Source organism: Chiloscyllium plagiosum, unplaced genomic scaffold (assembly GCF_037043375.1).
Source record: "Chiloscyllium plagiosum isolate Xiang-an unplaced genomic scaffold, Cpla_swu_hap1 HiC_scaffold_19, whole genome shotgun sequence".
Classification (NCBI taxonomy): domain Eukaryota; kingdom Metazoa; phylum Chordata; class Chondrichthyes; order Orectolobiformes; family Hemiscylliidae; genus Chiloscyllium; species Chiloscyllium plagiosum.
The window spans coordinates 57,563,868-57,586,789 of NW_028270157.1; the positions used below are offsets into that span (position 1 = coordinate 57,563,868).

Consider the following 22,922-nt stretch of genomic DNA (forward strand, 5'->3'; position numbering starts at 1 on the left):
CCAGAATGAATATGTACTCTCTGGGTCAATCCAGTGGGGGCTGCTGCAGCATTAAAGACCACCGTGTAATGCCTGCCTGCCAAAGGAGAACAGGGGTCCACTCAGTAAGAGGGCTCCGCTGACGCCTCAGCTAAATATGTGGATGGTAAACGTACAGACCTGTATATATGAATGATTAATTCCGATCTCTGTATGTAAAGAAATGCAAGGTGCGCCTATGGCACCACCAATTGTACAGATCATCAAAATATTTTATGATTAAAGTATATTTTTGAAATTTAAAAAAAATCATCTGCAGTGCTGACTCTCCAGTGCAGTCGCAAACCAAGACTCCACCTCACTATTCCCAACTTGAACTTCTGTCCTTGAAAATAAAAGCCTCGATCCCGAATTCGTTCTTATTTTTCATCAGCACCAAGCCCCTCAGTCATGCGCTCAAACATCCAATGGCACTTTCCACAGGCAACACTCAGCTCCTGCTCCTCGGATGCTGCGTGACCTGCTGTGCTCTTCCAGCAACACTCTAATCTCGACTCAGGCTCAAGACCAGTTCTCTTGACACCTCCACATTGTCACACTGCGTATCCAAGATTGGATTCCGCATCGACTTTCTCGCACGGGATGTTGAAAAGCCATTATCCTCAGCCCCAAATTTTAACTCCTCACCACTGACCCTTTCCTGGCCACCAAGATGACCAAACTGTTCACAATCACCTCCATGTCCTACTTACACAGACCTCACCACCCTACCTCTGTCTCCAGTACATCATCCTTCTCTCTTCAGTCCTCGCTCCACCCTCCTGATGTTGAAACCCTCACCCATGCTTCTGCCCTGCTCCGATTCTCCCATTTTCTTGTCCAGCCATTTCAACTCCCTGAACTCAAACTCGTCGAAAACTCTGTTGCCCAGATCCAAAGTGGTACAAGTCCTTGTCTGACACAATAACGGTGGGCACCGCACATCCAAGCTGCCATGAAGGACATTCCGTAGAACGTCACGGCCATCCTGCACAGGTAGAAGCTCGCTCTGACACAGTTAGTTTCTTGAGGTATGTTTTGAACTGTTGAGTTCTTGCAGAAAAGTGCAGGATGGACAGCAGGGGGCCCCAGAGCTCCATGAACGAACACCCACCCCTGCTTCATACTGCTTCATTCTCACTGACCGGAGACAACTACCACTTTCCAATCAGTGACACAGCCCCAGTGGCTCAGGAGGCGGCCATTGGGTCCATCAAGGCTCCTCCTGGCCCACATCCTGAATGCTCACTTGTGTAAACAATCTACCTCTGCCCTGTGAGGCTGGCAGCTACAATGCATCCAGGAAATGTCCGTTTTAACTTCAATTTAAACACCGCTTGGGACAAAAGAGGAGACAGAGCGAAATTATTCCACAACTGAAGGTGCCAGGAGTCAGACTAGGACCAGAACTGCACCCACAGATCCTGCTCTCTCCCAGAGCCATTCATTAAACACAAAATACACTGCAGGAGGTTCACTCGGTCATTCAAACCAAACTCCTAAAAGTCAGCTGGACCAACAAAAAGATCTGGAAAATAAACACTAATTCCTGAGGCATGGCAGAACTGCGCGCACACAGACCAGTGCACTGAATAGTTCCTTCATCTCGTCCAAACAGGCTCATGTCTAACTTGAATCGAGAGGCCAGCACTCTCAGCAGCAGCAGGTGTGTGTGTGTGTGTGTGTGTGTGTGTGTGTGTGTGTGTGTGTGTGAGAGAGAGAGACAGGGTGACCTACAGGTTCACACGAGGATAAGGAGCTTCTGGGCCTGATCTGCATCTGGTTAACTATCCGAAGCCAGCCTGGATGCGAAGCCAGCCTGGACGCAAGGTCAGCAGGCAGAGAACAGCTCAGTGATTCTCCTTCTGCAGAGTACCCAGTGACTCTCACACTTACGGACGCAGAGAGTTTGTACGGGACAGTCCGAGCAAACGTTGGAGAGTGACTCAAAAGTAAGTGACTGTACTAGAGTCACAGAGATGTACAGCATGGAAACAGACCCTTTGGGCCAACTCGTGCATGCCAACCAGATATGCCAACCCAATCTAGTCCCATTTGCCAGTACTTGGCCCATATCCCTCTCAACCCTTCCTATTCATATACCCATCCAGATGCCTTTTAAATGCCGTCATTGCACCAGCTTCCCCCACTTCCCTTGGCAGCTTGTTCCATAAACACATCACCCTCTGTATGAAAAAGTTGTCCCTTAGGTCTCTTTTAAATGTTTCCCCCCTCACCCTAAACCTATGCCCTTTAATTCTGGACTCCTCCCACCCCAGGGAAAATACCTTGTCCATTTAGCCTATCCATGCCCCTCATGATTTTATAAACCTCGATAAGGTCACTGACGCTCCAGGGAAAACAGCCCCAGACTATTCAGCCTCTCCGTGGAGCTCAATCCCTCCAACCCTGGCATCATCCTTGTAGATCTTTTCTGAACCCTTTCAAGTGTCACAACATCTTTCCGATAGGAAGGAGACCAGAATTGCACGCAAAATTCCAAAAGTGGCCTAATTAATGTCCTGTACAGCCGCAACATGACCTCCCAACCCCTGTACTCAATGCCCTGACTAATAAAGGTAGAAAGAGGAAGGGGGATGTGCAAGGACCAACAATGGAAGGAGGAAGTCTATAGGGAGGCTAAGACACCATCCCAAGGTCTGAGTAGGGGCAATGTTTGATAGAGTCAGCTCTCTTGCAGCAATGTTCTAATCTGATAGGTTGGCTAGGGTAGATATAGAAGGGATGTGTTCATTTGTAGGACAGATCAGAACTAGGATACACATATATCAGAGAGTCACTGATTAATCCAGTAGGAAACCCAAGAGGAACTTTTCTACCCCTGAAGCGGTGTACGGTGGGACACACTACCACGAGTGAATTGTACGGCTGAACTTACGGGGAAGCCAATAATAAATTACTCCCTCAGCTCTCTCCCCTCCCACATGAACTGCAGCATTCAAGAAGGCAGCTCACCCCCAGCTTCTCAAGGCCAACCAGGGACAGGCAATAAATGCTGACCCAGCCAGTGACACCTGTACTATATGGGTGAACAAAAAAAAACACAGATGCTCAAATGTGCATGAATATACCAATTAGCTCAATTGGTCGCAGCCTTTTAAATCTCATCGGCGTGCAATTAACAGGTGGCTGCAGCGTGTCCCATATTGGCTGAGTCTGCACATCTTGATCGTTACGTGAATACGTTTAATTCAAAACAGACTTGTATAATTAGCACTTTACAATTCTGGCATGATCTATGCCAGCTCATCAACAGTGTGCAGCAGACCCAACCTTTCAGTGAAAAGCTGCCTCCTGATCAAGGGGCACACCGATGAACAGCAAAACCGTTTTTATTCTTTCATGGGACATTGGGTTTTGGCAGCAATATTTGTCTCCCGTCCCTATTTGCTCAGGAATTATGTGGGCATTCTGTGGAGTCACACATAGGCCAGACCAGTTAAGGATGACTGATTTCCCTCTCTGAAGGATGTTAATAAACCTGATGGTCTTTTACAATGATCAGTGATAGTTGGCAGGTCATCGTCAGGATAACTAGCTTTAACTTGCAGATTTATTAACTAAAGTCAAATTCTACCAGCTGCTATGAATACAAATACTTGTTAAAAACTCCAAAAATAATTTATATCAAGATCATATTTCTAACTGCTCAAACTGACATCAGTTATTCTGACAGCGTTCACACTACATGACATGGCTCAGTCTGACAAGAAACAATAGAGAGTCTGGTATCACAGTGTGACTCCTGTCCTCTGTTGCACACATCCAGCTATTACATTTCCCACCACATGATTTCTGTCGAGATGATTCACCCAACATTTTTTCAGCAGCTACGACAACATGGCTCCATAGAGAAGTACAACACGGAAACAGACCCTTCGGTCCACCTTGTCCATGCTGACCACATATCCTAACTTTATCTAGTCCTAAATTCCAGCATTTAGCCCATATTGCTCTAAACCCTTCCTAATCAGATTCCCATCCTCATGCCTTTTAAATGTCGTAGTTGAGCCAGCTTTCTCTGGCAGCTCATTCCATATACGCACCATCTTCTGCGTCAAGTAATTACCCCTTAGGTCCCTTTTAAATCTTTCACCGCTGACTTTATGCCAATGCCCTATAGATTTGGACTCTCCCATCCTGGGAAGAAAACCTTGTCTATTTATCCTATCCATGCCCCTCATGATTTTATAAACCTCTATAAGGTCACCCGTCAGCTTCCGATGCTCCAGGGAAAATAGCCCCAACCTATTCAACCTCTCCCTACAGCTCAAACCCTCCAACCCTGGCAACATCCTTGTAAATCTGTTTTACACCCTTTCAAGTTTGACAACATGTATCGCTGAAACTTTATTGCTGGAACAGCACAGCAGGTCAGGCAGCATCTAGGGAACAGGAGATTCGACGTTTCGGGCACATGCCCTTCTTCAGGAATGAGCAGAGAGTGTTCAGCAGGAGAAGATAAAAGGCAGGTCAGGAAGGCGGTGCCGGGCTGGAGGGATTCGGCTGAGACAAGGTGGGGGGAGGGGGGTCAGCCGAATCCCTCCAGCCCGGCACCGCCTTCCTGACCTGCAGTCGTCTTCTTGACCTCTCCGCCTCCACCCTACTCCGACCTATCACCTTCACCTTGACCTCTTTCCACCTATCACATTTCCAACGCCCCTCCTCCAAGTCCCTCCTCCCTACCTTTTATCTTCTCCTGCTGAACACTCTCTGCTCATTCCTGAAGAAGGGCATGTGCCCGAAACGTCGAATCTTCTGTTCCCTAGATGCTGCCTGACCTGCTGTGCTGTTCCAGCAATAAAGTTTCAGCTTTGATCTCCAGCGTCTGCAGACCTCACTTTCTCCTCGAAGATGACAACATGTATCCTATAGCAGCAAGACCTGGATTCCTCAACTCAAAAAAGTTCAGAGCCAAAATCACGAACACAATAAAAAAACCTCCCATGCAGGAATCATTTTGTCAAAGGGGACAACATGTAAAATTGCATGTCCCCCCCCACACTTTCACTCACATGCTCAACTAATTCATTAATTTCATAAGAAGCCTTGCTATTGGTACACATGTTCAGATGTTTAGTTCCAAAGATATTTTTACACATGTTAGGAGGAAGAGCAGTCCGGTCAGACCTTCAAAACCCAATTAATCTAACCATACTGGTCTCAACCCAATAAACTCACTTAGATTGTTTATCCTTTCAAACTTTGTGGAATAAAAGTCTATGAAACTCAGCTTTCAAACTGTCAAAGATCTAATCTCAATAGCCTTCTGGTGAAAGAGTTCGTGATCTATATTAAGTACTTTCTAACATCTCACTGAAACAGCCTCACTCTAATTTTCATTTTATGTTCCTGTTCTGGATTCTCTCTCCATCCATCAGAACAAAGAGTTTCGCTCTATAAACCCTACTAAAGCACCTTAAACACCTCAATTTGATTATTCTCAAACTTCTAGGTTCAAGGGAATACAAGGCAAAAGTCAAGACTGCAGATGCTGGAGATGAGAGTCAAGAATGTGGGGCTGGGAAAGCACAGCAGATCAGGCAGCAACCGATGAGCAGGAGAATTGACGTTTCAGGCAAAAGCCCTTCTTCAGGAATTTTGCCCAAAACGTTGACTCTCCTACTCCTCGGATGCTGCCTGACCTGCTGTGCTTTTCCAGCACCACACTCTCGACTCAAGGGAATACAAGCCTAGTCAATGCAAACTGTCCTCATTACTTATAACACTTAGTCTCAGTACCATATTGATGACTGTACAGTGAGAATCCCCTCCTAGTCCAATACATTGTGCATGAGATGCAGTTCTGAGAACTGAATGAAGTGCTTTAGACAGGTCTAATGAGAGAGAAGGAGGTGGTATAATGGTCATGTTACTGGACGTTTGTCACAATCCAGAACTCTGGGTCACTGGGGTCCATCCCACCATGGCAGATATTGAAATTTGCAATTAAGAAGAAAAGTCAGGAAGTAAAAGGCTGGTATTTCACTGTCAATTCTTGTAAAAGACCATTTGGTTCAGGAATGTCCTTTAGGGAAGGAAATCTGTCACTTTTACAGGGCTTGACCTATATGTGACTCCAGGCCCACTGCAATGTGGGTGACTTTTAACTACCCTCTGGGTAATAAATGCTGGCATGTGACGTCCAAATCTCAAGAATAATTTTTAAGAACTATAATATAACAGCCAACCTCCCCGAGATAAAGTGCAATGTTCCATCAGTCTTATTAGCTTTCTTTCTATTCTTGTCCAGCAACATTTACTGATCTCTCTGCATGGACCTCTACCCAGTGCCAGGTCCCAGCGTCACCCTATAGGAAATGGCCGAAAGTGATGAAAGCGCACTCCATCTTGAACTCCATCTCTCAATGTTGCTGTGTACACCCATAACCATGTCATTTGCTTACCCAACAATGAAATAATTTCCAAACCACTTCAGTAGAAATGCTCAGAACTTCAAAATAATTGAACCAAAATCTCATAATGCTGAATATTAATTCTGTATAAATTAACCATCTCATATAGAACGAAGGAGGAAGACCTTTGTGCTGAACCTAATCTGAATTTTCCTCAAATTCAATTATGTATCCACATTCCAAGAAAGATGCACTGATTCCCTGCCTTGCTAATTCCCTTGTTAATAATGAGACTCTGACAACTGTCATCGTGCAGATGAAAATCTTGAAGAACTGATGATCCCTCATCACCAATATCCCCTATTGAAGATAGTAAGCTTTTCACAAGTCAGGTAATCAATAACACAAATGAGTTCGCCTCCTAAATCCCTTTGCTCTGACAGAATTTGCTTCAGCATTTCAAATCTCATCACAACCAACTTTCTTATCCCAGACTTCAACTTGGTGAATCTACACAGTATACTCTCTTTGTTTCCATGTAATTCCTACAATGGAAAGGTCAAAGAAGGACACAGCTCTGTCTCTGGGTCAAATCACATTATGATCCCAGCTAACGTGGGACAAGAGTAAAACCTGTCTTGAGAGACCGTAAAGTTTCCTTTTTGTTTACCATGAAGGTCAGTTACTGACCGGATCGCAAGAGGTTGGCAATGTATTTTTAAAAATGAAGACGGAAGTTTATTACGTAAAAAAAATGTGAACTGCGTTATACTAAACAGAATGACTGGGAAATCTTATTATAACTACTAGAGAGCAAGATTCATCACTTTTATCCTAGCTATACCCTTACAGACACTCAAACCTCAATGAAGACTCATTCCTATCTCTACATTAAAGCCTTTTTCTCAACTGGCATGGGTGTAACCAGTTTCATTTTGGTAAATTCTCACAAATTAAAAGATGCTACTTTCTTCAGTTAATGTCTATCTTTGGACCATTAAAACAAACTAGCCATCCAACTTAACTTTTGCTTAACATGGATTTCCTAAACTCATGTCTTTTAACACTCTTGCAGGATGTCTTTCTCTTTAACACAACCTTCTGCTCCAGAGGCTTCTTCTAAGCCAGTTGGGACCTTTCCCTATCCCTGCCGACCTGCAGGCTGCTATTAACAGCACTTTTGCTGCTATGGACCTTTGCATGATCCTGCCTTTGGACCTCTCTCTGGAGCTGGTAAAAGTGAAGTCGGCAAACACCATAGCAATCACCTCCCCAGCTGGCTTGCTGGTCATTTGACTGAAACCACACAACACCTGGTAAACGTTGTTTTGAAATCAATGTTAAAAATGGCTTTCTGACTTTGAGAATGATTATTCCGACACTGTTGACATCACCCTCTCCTTTCCCTTTGGATTAGCAATAGGGTTTCCCTTGTCCTTACTTTCCATCCCACAAGTCTCTACATTCAAAGGATCAGCTTCCAGTTTCACCACCTCCACCAGGAATACACCACCAAACACATCTTCCCCTCCCCTCCACTGTCAGCATGCCACCTGGTCTGTGCCCTTCCCTCAAGACTACTAGTCTGCCACTCCCAACACTTTGCCCCAGCTTCATGCATCTTCCTATGCTGTTGCAGGAGTAACACTTCTCCTTTTATCTCCTCCCTCATCAATGCCAAAGGCCCCAAACACAATGAACTCCATCAGCATCCATCCTGCAACTATATCCTTCCTCCACCACCATTAGCACTCCTTTTATCTTTTGTTCTCAGCATCCGCACAATTTGTTCCTTTCCATCCCTCTCTTTCTTCGTCAGAACCATTATTTTCTAACGCCATTCAGCTCTGAAGAAGTTACAGCTGACTTGAAAAATGAACTTTGTAGTCTTTCTTCACAGATGCAGTCAGATCTGCTGGCTCTCTCTGTTTGGGTTAAACAGGGATGGAAATGTCTCCTGGAAACGCACTCTTCTGGCCATCTGCTGGGCAGCAAGGGTCTCCAACAAGCTCTATTTCTGATGCAGAAAGGCCACAGAACAAAACCACAAACAAATATAACCAAAGACCAAACACTTTCACATTCCAGGAGTTGGTAAACTCTGCTGAAGAACAAAACTGACCCCTGGCCAAGTTAAAGCATGTTCTCAAATAATATGGCAGGGCAGGGAAAATACAAGTTTCTCTCCCACCAAAACAATAATCTAAACCAAACTCAAGCAGATTTACCTAAACTATCCAGAGCAAGATAGTGAACTGAGTTCGATCTGCCCCCAGATTGTGAGTCATTGTCTGAATATCTCAATGATTGAGGCAGTTTGCTCTGACAATGTACCTTGAGGAGGTTTGCAGCTCCGATGTGGTTATCATAAACCAGTACATCCACAGCCAACGTGCGCAGTCGATGGATATCAGCAGGATCTCCCTCCAGAGCACTCGCATCCACGGGCACCTGCCACAGTGGGTGAGGGCATTGAGTGCCATCCCAAACCTGTTCAGAACATCAGTTTCACATCGATCATTGAAATATTTAATACGTTCACCTAATGTTTAACATGCATTCATTTGGATTAAATTGCTCTAAGTAATAATATGTGTAAAACGAGTCTTACCTGGCACACACTTAATTCTCCACAAAAAAAGCTGCATTTATACAGCAATTTTCTATAATATAAAGCATTAGAGGAGCTTTATAAAACAATAGATGACATGGAGTGACACTCAACGAGGTAAAGATGAGCTGCCTAAAAGCTTGGTCTAACAGATACGTTTTAAGAGGTGTATTGACAGTAGGATGGAGATTGTTTTAGGGAGACAAATCTTGTTAGAAACTGGTTAGTAACATTAGATCACAGAGTCCAGAGGGAGCTAGCCAGTTGGATACAAAATTGGCTTGAAGGTAGGAGACAGAGGGTGAGGGTGGAGGATTGCTTTTCAGACTGGAGGCCTGTGACCAATGGTGTGCCACAAAGATCGGTGCTGGGTTCACTGCCTTTGTTATTCACATAAATGATTTGGATATGAATATAGGAGTTGTGATGAGTAAATTTGCAGATGATACCAAAATTAGTAATGTAGGGGATAGTGAAGTAGTACAATGGGACCTTGATCAAATGGGTCAATGGGCTGAGGAGTTGCAGATGGAGTTTCATTTAGATAAATGTGAGGTGTTGCATTTTAGAAAGGCAACTCAGGGCAGGACTTGTATACTTAATAGTAAGATCCTGGGGAGTGTGGCTAAACAAAATGACCTTGAAGTGCAGGTTCATAGCTCCTTGAAAGTGGAATCTCATACAGACAGGATAGTGAAGAAGGCGTTCGGTATGCTTTCCTTCATTGGTCAGGGCACTGAGTACTAGAGTTGGGAGGTCATGTTGCGGCTATACAGGACATTGCTGAGGCCAATTTCAGAATACTGTGTACAATTCTGGTCTCTTTGCTTCAATAAAGATATTGTGAAACTTGAAAGGATTTAGGAAGGATTTACAAGGATATTGCTGGAATTGGAGGGTTTAAGCTATAGGGAGAGGCTGAATAGGCTGGGGCTACTTTCCCTGGACCATCGGAGGCTGAGGGGTGACCTCATAGAGGTCTACAAAACCACGAGGGGCATGGATAGGGTAAATAGCCAAGGTCATTTACCCCAGGTGAGAAAGTCCAAAATGAGAGGTGTGAGGAGAAAGATATAAAGAGGCCTGAGGGACAACATTTTCATGCAAAGGGTGGTGCATGTTTGGAATGAGCTGCCAGAGGAAGTGGTGGAGACTGGTCAACATACAGCATTTAAAAGACATCTGGATGGGTAGCTGAATAGGAAGAGTTTGGAGGGATATGGGCCGGGTGCTGGCAAACGGGACTCGGTCAGTTTTGGATATCTGGTTGGCTTGATGAGTTGGACCAAAGGGTTTGTTTCTGTAATGTACAGCTCAATAATTCTTCAAAACCAGAATTTCAGGATTAGATAGCAAAAGACACAGCCTCCAATGCAGGACTAATGAATACTGGATGACGCTAGTGAGGCAGGAATAAGAAAGCCTCACATATCTGAAGGTTGCGGGGCTGTCGAAGACGACAGAGATGGGGTGTAGTGAAATCAGGCAGGGAAACAAGAGCATTTCTGAACTGAATTACTATTTAACTGGGAGCCAATACACATGGACAAGTATAGGGATAATGAATGAAAGGTATTGGGTGAGAGTGAGGACCTAGCCAGCAGAAATCTGGCAGCGTTTTGGGACAGCAAAAATATACTATTTCTTACTTCAAGCTTTTGGGCAACAATTGATTTTTTTCAAAAATAGAAATGTTTCATAGATTTGTTTATATATCATCATAACAATCACACCATGCTCTACACAGAATAATTTTGCTTTAAGAAATGGTGGACACTGCATTTTTTTAAAATGTTCCTTTACCGGCATTGCTGGAAAGGCTGGCATTGGATGTCCTTGTGAAACTGCCCTTGAGACGCTGATGATGATTGTCCTTCTGGGGACACTCTCAGTGGCACTAAAAGAGGGATTTCCAGGACTTTGATGCGGAATTAAGGAAGGATTATAATGTACATCAAAGTCATGACTGATCACTCTCAAACTTTCACCTCATGGCTCAGACAGGGTTTGGTGCCATTTGGCATATCAGTAGGCATCTAAAAGCCAATTGCCATGAGCACACAAATATCCATGGGCATCCAAAGATCATCACTGACCCCAGCACAAATCATAGCTTTCGACTATCCATGTGCGCTTTGCTTTCAGTATTGAACATTAACTTCTGGTAGAAGAGTTCATAACAGTGTTACAACACGGGGTAACCACCATCCACACCACCCGCCCCCCCCCAGCACCAATTTAAACCAGCAACGCGGAAATTATTTCTGTGTTGTAACACTGTAATCTGTTAAAATTTCAAGAGGCAAAGAACTATCCCAAAAGTCACCATTTAAAGTAAAAAATTAATAAACTTTAATTTTATAAAGACTAACAGAAAACAATTAACTATTTACAGCTCATTTATCTAAACCTATCTTCCACCTTCCCCTCTTCAAAACTGGCTCAATAAAACCCCCCGATTAAGATTTACAGAAAAATTCAAATTTCAAAACCAGCCAGCTGTCAAATCTTCTCTTGGTATCTTCCTTTGTAGATTTGCTCTCCAGGTCGGTGTTGACTTTTTTTCCTGTGCAAACCTCCTTCTCAGGACAGGTAACTCTCAGAGTTCTGACTAACAGCCTACATCTGTTGGTCTTCTGACAGTTCTCCCCCAACTGTTCAATTTTTCTTGGTCTTATACCCGCAAAGCATCAGATTGTTTCATTGGTTTTAATATTGTTAAAATACCAAATTCAAACTTGACTTGAGTTTAGTATCTTGGCGCATAATTTAAACTGATTGGCCAAATTTGAATTTGTTTTTTGTCTCATAACAACCCAGGTACTGCTAGCGGTTGGACCAAATGTTACATTGTAAATTCTCCAGCAGTCTGTGTTCTTGCTAAATTCTTCACCTCTCTTAAAGGTACAGTACCTCTTACACCTTCATAACAACAGTTAGCAAATGTACAGTTACTATAAGGATCATTTTACAACTGTTTGGAAACTTTTCTCGACAATAAGGCAAAAAAAATTAAAGGCGAGAATACACAACAGAATTAGTATGGTGCAGAGGGTGAACCAATTGGCCCATCATGTCTGCAGTGACTCTGAGTGTTTTAACTTCATGTCGATCTCCTGCCCTTTCTCCACAACACTACATATTGATTTTATTTATATAATCATCTAATACCTTGCTGGATGCCCTAACTGAACCTATCTCCACCACGTTTCCAAGCAGTATATTCGATACCTTAACTACTCGCCAAGTTAAAACAATGCCAAGGCCCAGGATTCAATTCTGGCCTAGGGCGACTGTCTGTGTGGAGTTTGCACATTCTCCACGTGCCTGCTTGGGTTTCCTCTAGATGCTCTGGTTTTCACCAAAGATGTGCAGGTTAGGTGGATTGGCCATGCTAAATTGCTCATGGTGTCCAGGGACATGTAGGTTAGGTGGATTAGCCATGGGGAAAGGGCAGGGCTACCGTGATGGGTATGGTGATGGCATGTTCTTCGGAGGGTCAGTGTGGTCTTCATGAGCCGAATGGCCTACTTTCACACTGCTGGGAGTCTATGATTCGATATGATCTTGGCTGAACCTCTATCTCAATGCCATATCGCTGCTTTCTCCATATACCCCTTGATGTTTTTAAAATCTAAAAATATATCTATCACCTTCTTGAACATGTTCAGTACCCTAAGTTCCACTGACTTTTGTGGCAGAGAATTCTACAGGTACACTACCCTTTGAGTGAAGAAATATTTCCTCATCTCACTTGTAAATTACCTACCCCATACCCTGATACTGTGTCTCTAAAGGCAGATTCATCTGTCTTACTTTATTTCTGTACTCTTTTGGCTGTGGCTCTGGGAGTAACCTGGAGGCCCCACTTTTTCTATCTGGCTTCTGAGATTCAGATTGCAGGACCAAGTTGCTGCTTATGTCGTTACTAGCAACGTGGAGTACGTCTTCTGGGTGTTCACACTCCTGCAGAACAAATGTCCTGCAACCTTTATGTGAAATTCTTGACCATAGCATCAATGAAGTAACTTGGGAGTCATGTCAATGGGCACAGAAACATCCGTCTTTTCCTCTATCTAAAACATTTCCTATTAGTGTGACCGCTTCACTCTTTCTCTGCCTGTCGTGTAAGTCCCTATTGCCAAGACCTATCAACTTTCAAGGTACTTTACCCCCAGTTAAACTTTATAATTAAGACTGGAGAGTCAGCATGTTCTTTCATACGTAGATTATCCAGGATGTCAATGTTTTCGAATCGATCTGGTCAGAGATGTTATTATGCACTTCTGGAGAAGGTGGGATTGAAGCCTGGCCTCCTGGCTCATAGGTGGGGACACTGCCACTGTGCCACAGCAGTCCTAAATGAGAAGCTTAGCTCTAGTTGCTCATTACACTATTGGCTTTTCTGAAAGGGAATGGAGATTTTATTTGTTGATCCCAGATCAAAGCAAATAGGTACAGGACTGAAGGTGAAAGTGGGTACTGCAGATGCTGGAGATTAGAGTCATGGAGTCATAGAGATGTACAGCATGGAAACAGACCCTTCGGTCCAACCCATCCATGCCGACCAGATATCCCAATCCAATCTAGTCCCACCTGCCAGGACCCGGCCCATATCCCTCCAAACCCTTCCTATTCATATACCCATCCAAATGTCTCTTAAAGGTTGCAATTGTACCAGCCTCCACCACTTCCTCTGGCAGCTCATTCTATACACGTACCACCCTCTGCGTGAAAAAGTTGCCCCTTAGGTCTCTTTTATATCTTTCCCCTCTCACCCTAAACCTATGCCCTCTAGTTCTGGACTCCCTGACTCCAGGGAAAAGACTTTGTCTATTTATCCTATCTATGCCCCTCATAATTTTGTAAACCTCTATAAGGTCACCCCTCAGCCTCCGACGCTCCAGGGAAAACAGCCCAGCCTGTTCAGCCTCTCCCTGTAGCTCAGATCCTCCAACCCTGGCAACATCCTTGTAAATCTTTTTTAGATTAGATTACATTACAGTGTGGAAACAGGCCCTTCGGCCCAACAAGTCCACACCGACCCGCCGAAGCGAAACCCACCCATACCCCTACATTTACCCCTTACCTAACACTACGGGCAATCTAGCAAGGCCAATTCACCTGACCTGCACATCTTTGGACTGTGGGAGGAAACCGGAGCACCTGGAGGAAACCCACGCTGACACGGGGAGAACGTGCAAACTCCACACAGTCAGTCGCCTGAGGCGGGAATTGAATCCGGGTCTCTGGCGCTGTGAGGCAGCAGTGCTAACCACTGTGCCACCGTGCCGCCCACTTTTTAAAAAAAAATCTATTATCATATGTCTTCTGACCAATATGAAGCATTATCTAACAATGTATAGTGAACCCTTTTCTGAACCCTTTCAAGTTTCACAACATCTTTCCGATAGGAAGGAGTCCAGAATTGCATGCAATATTCCAACAGTGGCCTAACCAAAGTCCTGTGCAGCCGCAACATGACCTCCCAACTCCTGTACTCAATACTCTGACCAATAAAAGAAAGCATATCAAACGCCTTCTTCACTATCCTATCTACCTGCGACTCCACTTTCAAGGAGCTATGAACCTGCACTCCAAGGTCTCTTTGTTCAGCAACACTCCCCAGGACCTTACCATTAAGTGAATAAGTCCTGCTAAAATTTGCTTTCCCAAAATGCAGCACCTCGCATTTATCTGCTTAGAGTGGTGCTGGAAAAGAACAGCAGGTCAGGCACCATCTGAAGAGCAGGAAAATCGACGTTTCGGGCAAAAGTCCTTCATCAGGAATGATGTTAATTACCGGAAAGCATCAAGGTTAATAGATACGTTCATCACATCCTAACTGGCTGAACTGTTAGAGGACCATGAGGTAATGCTTTGTAATTATTTATTGTTCCAAACATCACCAAATCCTGGCTAACAGACATCTCAGTCAATAGACCAAAATGCAATTATCGTCTATAATCATGTCGTTGAATTTGATTTATTGGCTGCACTTCATTCAGAGATCTTTTAATCTTGACTACATACAACAAACCTTTCTCAAAAGAATAATCGATCCCGCAGTCTGACGAGGCAGCTTCTTATCTAAAGATATCTTATAGAACTTGGCACTGTAAAATTTGCAATGCAAGCTCTTAGACCAATGCATTGGAAAACCCCTCTCCTCATGAATTTAACAAAGTTTCTTCAGTTCAGCTTCAAGAATGGATAATTGGATTTGGGATTTGTGATAGCAACAGTAGTAAACATGTCAATACTCGCTGTCTTTACTGCTCTGAAGTTGACAGCAATCTCTTGGAGCTGCATATGTCACATTAACAGCGGAAATCAAGAAGCCGTTTCTAGCGATTCTTCACTTCCCATAGATGGCACTGTTAAAGATCCCTCTAAACTAGGATCGATTAGAAATCTCCAAATTTACCAGAATCTGCCTTTTGAAATCATTTAAAAAAATTGAAAATAATACCTTTATAAAATTCCTTCTCTTGAAGCAAGTGTACCTATGGTTTACCAGTTTCACTTTTATTGTTAAAGAGTCATAGAGTACAGCACAAAAGCAGGCCTTTCGGTCCAACTCGTCCATGTGTCCAGACATTCTAAACTAATCTAGTCCCATTTGCCAGCACTTGTCCCATATCCCTCTAAACCCTTCCTATTCATAATTTTAGCAGCCTCCAGCACTTCCTCTGGCAGGTCATTCCATACATGCACCACCCTCAATGTGAAAAATTTGCCCCTTAAATCCCTTATAAATGTTTCCCCTCTCACCCTAAGCCTGTGCCCTCTAGTCTTAATGACCCTACAAAACCAATACAATATTTGTAATACGATTTTTAAAAAGTATCTCAATTTCTACCTTAATGCCAAGTTAATTTCCCATATATTTATTCGGTCCTTTGTAAAAACCTTAAATAAAGGTGAAAAGTACAATGCATTTTATTTTCTGGTTTGCTGTCAGCGAGAATACCTCAATGTGAGTGCTTGGTTATCATTATTTCTGACAGCACTATTCCTGCAAGTCTGGAGAATAGTCTTCCAGAAATAACATCGTGCCAAGTACAGCAAGACTCCAATTCTCTGGTTTTGGGCTGAGAGGTGGACAGGAATATTCATGCCACACAAGTGCCAACAGAATTTAACTATCGCCGCCTGACATTCAATGATATCATCATTGCTCTTCCACTATCAAAATGGGGTAAACCATTCAGTACAAACTGAACAGGGACAGCCATATAAAGACTGCAGATCAGAGGCTGGGAATTCTGTTGACTAACTCACCTCCTGATCCATCAAAACCTTCCCACTATTCACAAGGTGCAATCAGGAGTGCGATGGAATACTCTCCACTTACCTGGATGGGTGCAGCTCCAACGACACTCAAGAAGCCCGACACCATTCAGAGTGAAACAACCCTAACAACTGGGACCCCTTCTAATAGTTTCAATATTCGCTTCCCTCACCACTGATGCATAGTTGCAGCAGTGTGCATTATCTACAAGATGCACTGTGGCGACTCACCAAGCTTGCTCAGACATTACTTGCCAAATCTCTGCATCGAGAAGGACAAGGGCAGCAGAAATACCAACACCTGCAACATCCTCTCCAAACCAACACACACCATCCAGATTTGAAACTATATAGCTGTACATTCCACTGTAAATTGTAAAATGCTGTAACTCCTCTCTTACACCACATGGACTGCAGGGATGCAAGGTGGCAGCTCAGCACCACCACTTTCTTCGGGGCAATTAGGAATGGTCAATAATGCCAGCCTAGCAAGTGACATCTCATGGTGAATAAAACCAATCTTTAAAAACAACTTCCTCCAAGCCTTCCGCAAACTCTACTCCCTAGTCACTGACTTCAGCCCTCTCACCAAATCGTTTCTTCACAACATTGGTGCCATATCTGGTCATGGGACTGACTTTCAAACGCATCTCCATACCATCTAAAGACCCCCTCCCCACTATTTCTGACTCCCTAACAATTGTCTAGCTCCATTCCTGCATCACTATTGAAACCCTTATTTTGTTACCTCTTGTTATGACCCCCAGCTGGAGGTAATTCTAGAAAAGTCAGAATGCAAAGTGAAACAGAGTGGATTGTTAGCTCATAAGCTTGATTTTTGTAGTTGGTTACCATATCAGTCACTAAACACATTCACATAAAGCTGCCAATGTTCTTTAAATAAAAGAGCACAAGCTTTTTACACAAACTCAAAAGATGTTACGTTATATATTACACTTACATTATATATTACAGTTTACATAGATATTAACATCCATAGAAAACAAAGATTCAACTCGTATCTGAACAATAACTCTTACAAACTCATGAATAGAAATACCACTCCTAACTCAACTCTTTAATTTCTTACTTAAAATACTCTTTCTAATTTCTTGGCCTGCTGAGATAGGTCCACAGTGTCTTTCCAATTCTACTCGAATGAACTTCCTTTCATTTTTGATCACTTAAAAAACACTCCTGGACAAACTTCCACGGCTTAGAGACATCATAAACCTACTCTCTTTTGTTAGGGCGAAAACTGTATCCTGGACTAAAAACGGATGTATCTGCTAGGAGTAACTGTTCTTCGGAACTGAACTCCTGACTCTGTTAAACTGGACAGAAGTAATCCCAGCGCCACCAACCTCCACCTACTCTTTTCTTTATATTTTGTAAACTCAGCAAAGTAAGCATTTTACCAAATAACATCACAGGTATCCTGCTTAGTACTTAACTGAATCAAATGCTTTCTTGGAAATGTATTTCTTGGATGTATTTAGATCACTATTATATTAAAAAAATAGAGTTACCTTCACAGAATTAAAGCTAAAATCCAACTACTTTAAAGGTTCAAATTCCCAAATGCTATTAATACATGTGATACATCTTTATTGGATTCTAATGCACTATTCTGATGCACTACATTCCATTCTGTAAAATTCTGCTATCCGAGCTCACATTAAAGCTCACACAAACATCAAGCTTGCACCCCCTGGCAGAAGATCAAAGAAGTAGGAGTTACCTACATTGTCTGTAGGTTAAGAAGCATTTCAATTTTAAAATTGTAATCCTCGTTCCTAATTCCACAACTGCCTTGCTCCACCCTATCTCTGTAATCTTCTTGGGGCCCACATACCACTGAGATATTTGCACTCTCCTAGTCCCAGCCATAGGAATTCCTCTCTTTACTTGTTCCAACCTTGAGAACCTGCCTTCAGCTTCCTAACTCTGAAGCTCTGGAGGTCATTCTTAAATCTCTCTGCCTCTCTTGCAGTCTCTCCTTCTTCAGGCCTTACCTTTAAACCCAGCTCTGCAGCCAAACCAATGGTTTTTCGCACTAATATTGCCTTATATTTGTTATGATGACTGTCTGAAATGCCTTGGGATGTTTTATTACATCAGAGGCACTATTCAAATTCAAGTTATTGTTGAAAATAGAACACTCTCTCTGTCTTCTTGAGATTTGATATCAAATAGATAATTGGATGCTCAGTATAGTATTCCAGTTCCAAATAAGCAAGTGGTTGAGGAGGGCAACAATCAGCCTCACAGACCAATTCCTTCCAGTTGATCCACATTAATGGCTTCCATAAACAGAGAAAACCCAAGACACTTCAACTGGCATCAGCCTCAGCACACCAGATGCAACAGATATGTTGATGTCCCACTAACCTACAAGGTCCTTCTCATTAAGACCATAAGAGACAGGAGCAGAAATTAGACCATTCGACCCATCTGCTTTGCCATTCAATCATGGCTGATAAGTTTCTCAACCCCATTCTCCCTGTAACCCTTGATACTCAAAAACATATTTATCTCAGTCTTCAATATACTCAATGGCCTCCATAGCCTTCGGTGACAACGAATTCCCTAGACTCACCACTCACTGGCTGAAGAAGTTTCTCCTTATCTCCATTCTAAAAGGTCTTCCCTTTACTGTAAGGCTGTGTCCTAGTCTGTCCTACCAATGGGAAACATCTTCCCAATGTCCACTCTGTCCAGGTCTTTCAGCATTCTGTCAGTTTTAATTAGAACCTCCCCTCATCTTTCTAACCTCAGAGTACAAACCTAGAGTCTTCAAACATTCCTCATATGTTAAGCTTTTTATTCCTGTGACCATTCACGTGAACCTCCTCTGAACATGCTCCAGCGCCAGTACTTCCTTCCTGAGATATGGGGCCCAAACCTGCACACAATACTCCAAATGTGGTTTGACCAGAGCCATATAAAACCTCAGAAGTACATCCCTGCTTTATATTCAAGACCAACATTAACATGTTGGGAGAGCTGTCCCATTGACTGGCCGAGGAACAGCTTAACACAGCAATACCGTAGGATCTTACTTTACAGCCAGTGACTTGGAAACCTCTACAACAATTCTTGGCATATGTTCTGTTCCACCAGAAGAATATATGCATCAGAGGTGGCAGCACCATGGTATACAGCTGGGACAGGGCTACCCTGGGAGCCATCAATAGGAACTGAGAACCTGTGAAGTATCATTGCATTGGGTAAAGCTGGGGAAAGGAAACCTCCTGCCAATACCACCCACTGGCAAATCTGCAGACCTCCTGGTAAAAACATCACTTAGTAGAAGCAATGAGGGTAGGAATAGTCTGGCTGGAGGTTCTTAATGTGCATTGCCACCAGTGACTTGGTAGCACAATACTAAGCAAGCTGACTGAGTGCTGAATTATATGTCTGTCAGACTCGTCTGCAGTAGATGGTGAGGGGAGCACGAGGACGGGAAAAGCTATTTGATCTTGCCTGCATCCATCTACCTTAGGTAGATGCATCTGTGCACACTAGCATTGGTAGGACTTACAAAACAAACAGTTCTTGTGGAGACAAAACTTCACATTCATACTTAGGACAGGCCGCGATGTGTTCAACCACCTCCTCTTGACAGTCAAAATATTACCATTGCCAAATCATCTACCATCAATATGCTGGTTTGACCATTTACCTGAAATTTAACCAGACCACCCATACAAATACCATGGCTACACAAGAAGATTGGAGATTGGATATGGTGCTTCTGATCGACATAACTCCTGACTCCCCACCATCTATACATGACAAGTCAGGAATGTGATAGAATACATCCTATATGTGTTGGATGAATGTAACTGCTACAAAATACTTAGATTAAGCAACCTACTTGCCTGACATCCCACTCATTGCATTAAACATTCCCCACTGCTCCCCCCCACCCCCAACCTCACACTGATACTTGGTGACAGCGGGGTGTACTATTCACACGACGCACTGCAGCAACCTGCCAACAGTCCATCAAGTTCTGAATCTGTGCACTCGACCAACTCGAAGGGCTAAGGCTGCAGGAGAATGGAATCACCTACAAGTTCTCCTCTCTATGTCCTACACTACTCTTGACTGTCTTGTAATCGCTGCTCTTTCATTGTGCTAACAAGACCTGGATCATCCTCCCTCATAGCAAAGTATATATCCCATTCCAAACAGGGTGTAGTGGTTTGAAGAAGTGGTTCACCTTCAGGACAATATGGGATAGGAAAACTGCCACCTCATGAACAATTAACTATATTTTCTTTACTCAGCGAGTCGTGAGTTCATGGTATGCCCTGCCAGTAGCAGTGGTGGACTCTCCTTTATTATGGGCATTTAAACGTGCATTGGATAGACATATGGAGGATAGTGGGCTAGTGTAGGTTAGGTGGGCTTGGATCGGTGCAACATCGAGGGCCAAAGGGCCTGTACTGCGCTGTATTCTTCTATGTTCTATTATTAGTTAATTAATTAAAAACAAAACTTTCCCAGTTAGTTGAGTGGAACTATACAAGAAAGCTTCAGAATTAAAGTGAATTATGTGTACGCCTGGTTCTATTCCTCAGCTGGAGGGAAGCTGTGGAACTCATTGCCACAGAAGGCTCTGAAGGCCAAGTCACAGAGTGTATTTAAGACAGAGATGAATAGGTTCTTCATTAATAAGCGGATCAAGAGTTCTGGGAAGTAGGCAGGAGAATGGGGTTGAGAAACATATCAGCCATGATCAAATGGTGGATCAGACTCAATGGGCTGAATGGCCTAATTCTGTTCTTGCAGCGCATGGTCTTATTCAGTGTGGCTTTATATCCTGAGTCCTTTAACACGAGTGAAAACCTCTCATCCAACACAAGTAGAGGTTCAGGGAGATGGAGTGGAGTCAGAGATAATGTTACAGAATTAGAAGACGACAATTCTGATGTAAACACACAGAAGGCTTCCAATTTTCAGCAATTAAGGTCTATTATAGGAAACCAGAAACACTGATTGTTCAAGACCGATTCACTGATTCATCCACCTGATGAGGAAGCTCCACACTGAGGAGCAGGGATTTGATTAATTTCTGTGACAGTGTGAAAATACCAAGATGAGCTAATCTGCTTTAAATATTAAAGATATCATTTTCAGTTTGATCCGTACAATTGTTTTAAATAGTACATCCATTCGAAATCTCTTTACTGATTGAAACTTTTTTTTTAAAACTGTCATTCAAACAAATGAAAGTGAAAGGGAAAACAAGTAGTCCCTATGCTTCACTGAAACTGGAGCATTCAGTGATGAATAACTAGCTTTGTAATTCAAGATAAAAACGCACTTCATCAGTATAAAAGGATATCAGTAGAACAAAGTGTCAAAACAAATGGAAATCTGTTCTCTGGTTATCTCCATCTGAGTCCTGTTGATTTTCTGTTTTAATTCATGTGTAAAGTACATCTGAATGAATGTATAATTACATTTGGTCTACCTCATCCATAAAAGGAATAGGTGCATAAGGGGAGCTGAGGCATTCTCTACATTTAATCACTGGTCATGCTGCTTTTGAATTCCTCCTGTTAAACCCATGGCAAAGTGCACAATTAACACGGACATTTATTTAGCATCAAGAATGCTGCGAAGCAATGCAGGACCCTTCAGAGAAGTGACAACAGATCCATTTTGTCACTCAGCTACAGAACAAAGCACTATAACAGTTTACCAAAAGCTTGGTCAAAGAGGAAGCTTTTAAATCAAAAAGATTAGAGAAGGAGGAAGAGGCTCTCAAAGTTAAGGAAGGAATTCTGGAGCTTACAGCCAATTCAGCTGAATGCCCAGTTGCCAAGGATTCAGCAAAGGAAACAGAGATACAGAGGAAATCGGAATTGGAGAGGCAGAGCTCTTGAGGAGCTGCAAGTAGGGGATTATCTCTACATGAGAATCGACGTTTCGGGCATAAGCCCTTCTTCAGCTTATGCCCGAAACATCGATTCTCCTGCTCCTCGGATGCTGCCTGGCCTGCTGTGTTTTTCCAGCACCACATTTTTCAACTCTGGTCTCCAGCATCTGCAATCCTCACTTTCTCCTAGATTATCTCTACATGTCTGTCAGAGGTGCTTTGGCAGCTTCAATGGTACATAATTGCAGTCGTTTCACTAAGAAACGTGTCTGGCAATCATCTGGATTTCTCACAACTTCTTTCTCAAGACCCTACCTTAAATTTTTAAAATGCTCGTTTGGTTGAATAGACTCAACAACAGAAGGGTCCTTAGTGGATTTCACTCTGAACTGAGTCAAACAATGTTAGGCAAGGCCAGAATAATGATGCACAAATAGACAGCCAGCTTATGCTGCTGCAAACATTTTTCTGATTAGTTTCTGGTGGAGGTGATGCACCTGGCCAAATATCTTCTTAACACTCATTACCCAGACTCACATTAAATGAGAGCCACTTGGTTGAGGTAGCCATCTTTGCCCGTCACCCAGCGTTAATCAGAGGCTTCAGGACAAGAGTGGAGAAAATTTAACGAAAAACTCTGTTTCAATTACAGATCCCCCATTTTCACCAAGACTGTTATTTTACTGCTATGTTGCTGCCATTAGCTTTGCTATATCTCCATTGTGTTTCT

General features: G+C 43.1%; 1 protein-coding gene across 3 annotated transcripts in view; it reads right to left on the reverse strand.

The window, feature by feature from the left end:
* pot1 (protection of telomeres 1 homolog) overlaps window positions 1–22,922 on the reverse strand; it is a 332,035-nt gene that overhangs the window by 64,634 nt on the left and 244,479 nt on the right. For all 3 annotated transcript variants that reach the window (XM_043709133.2, XM_087997426.1, XM_087997427.1), the window contains exon 10: window positions 8,730–8,885. In XM_043709133.2, coding sequence (XP_043565068.2) covers window positions 8,730–8,885 — 156 coding nt within the window. The remainder of the gene's footprint in view (window positions 1–8,729; window positions 8,886–22,922) is intronic.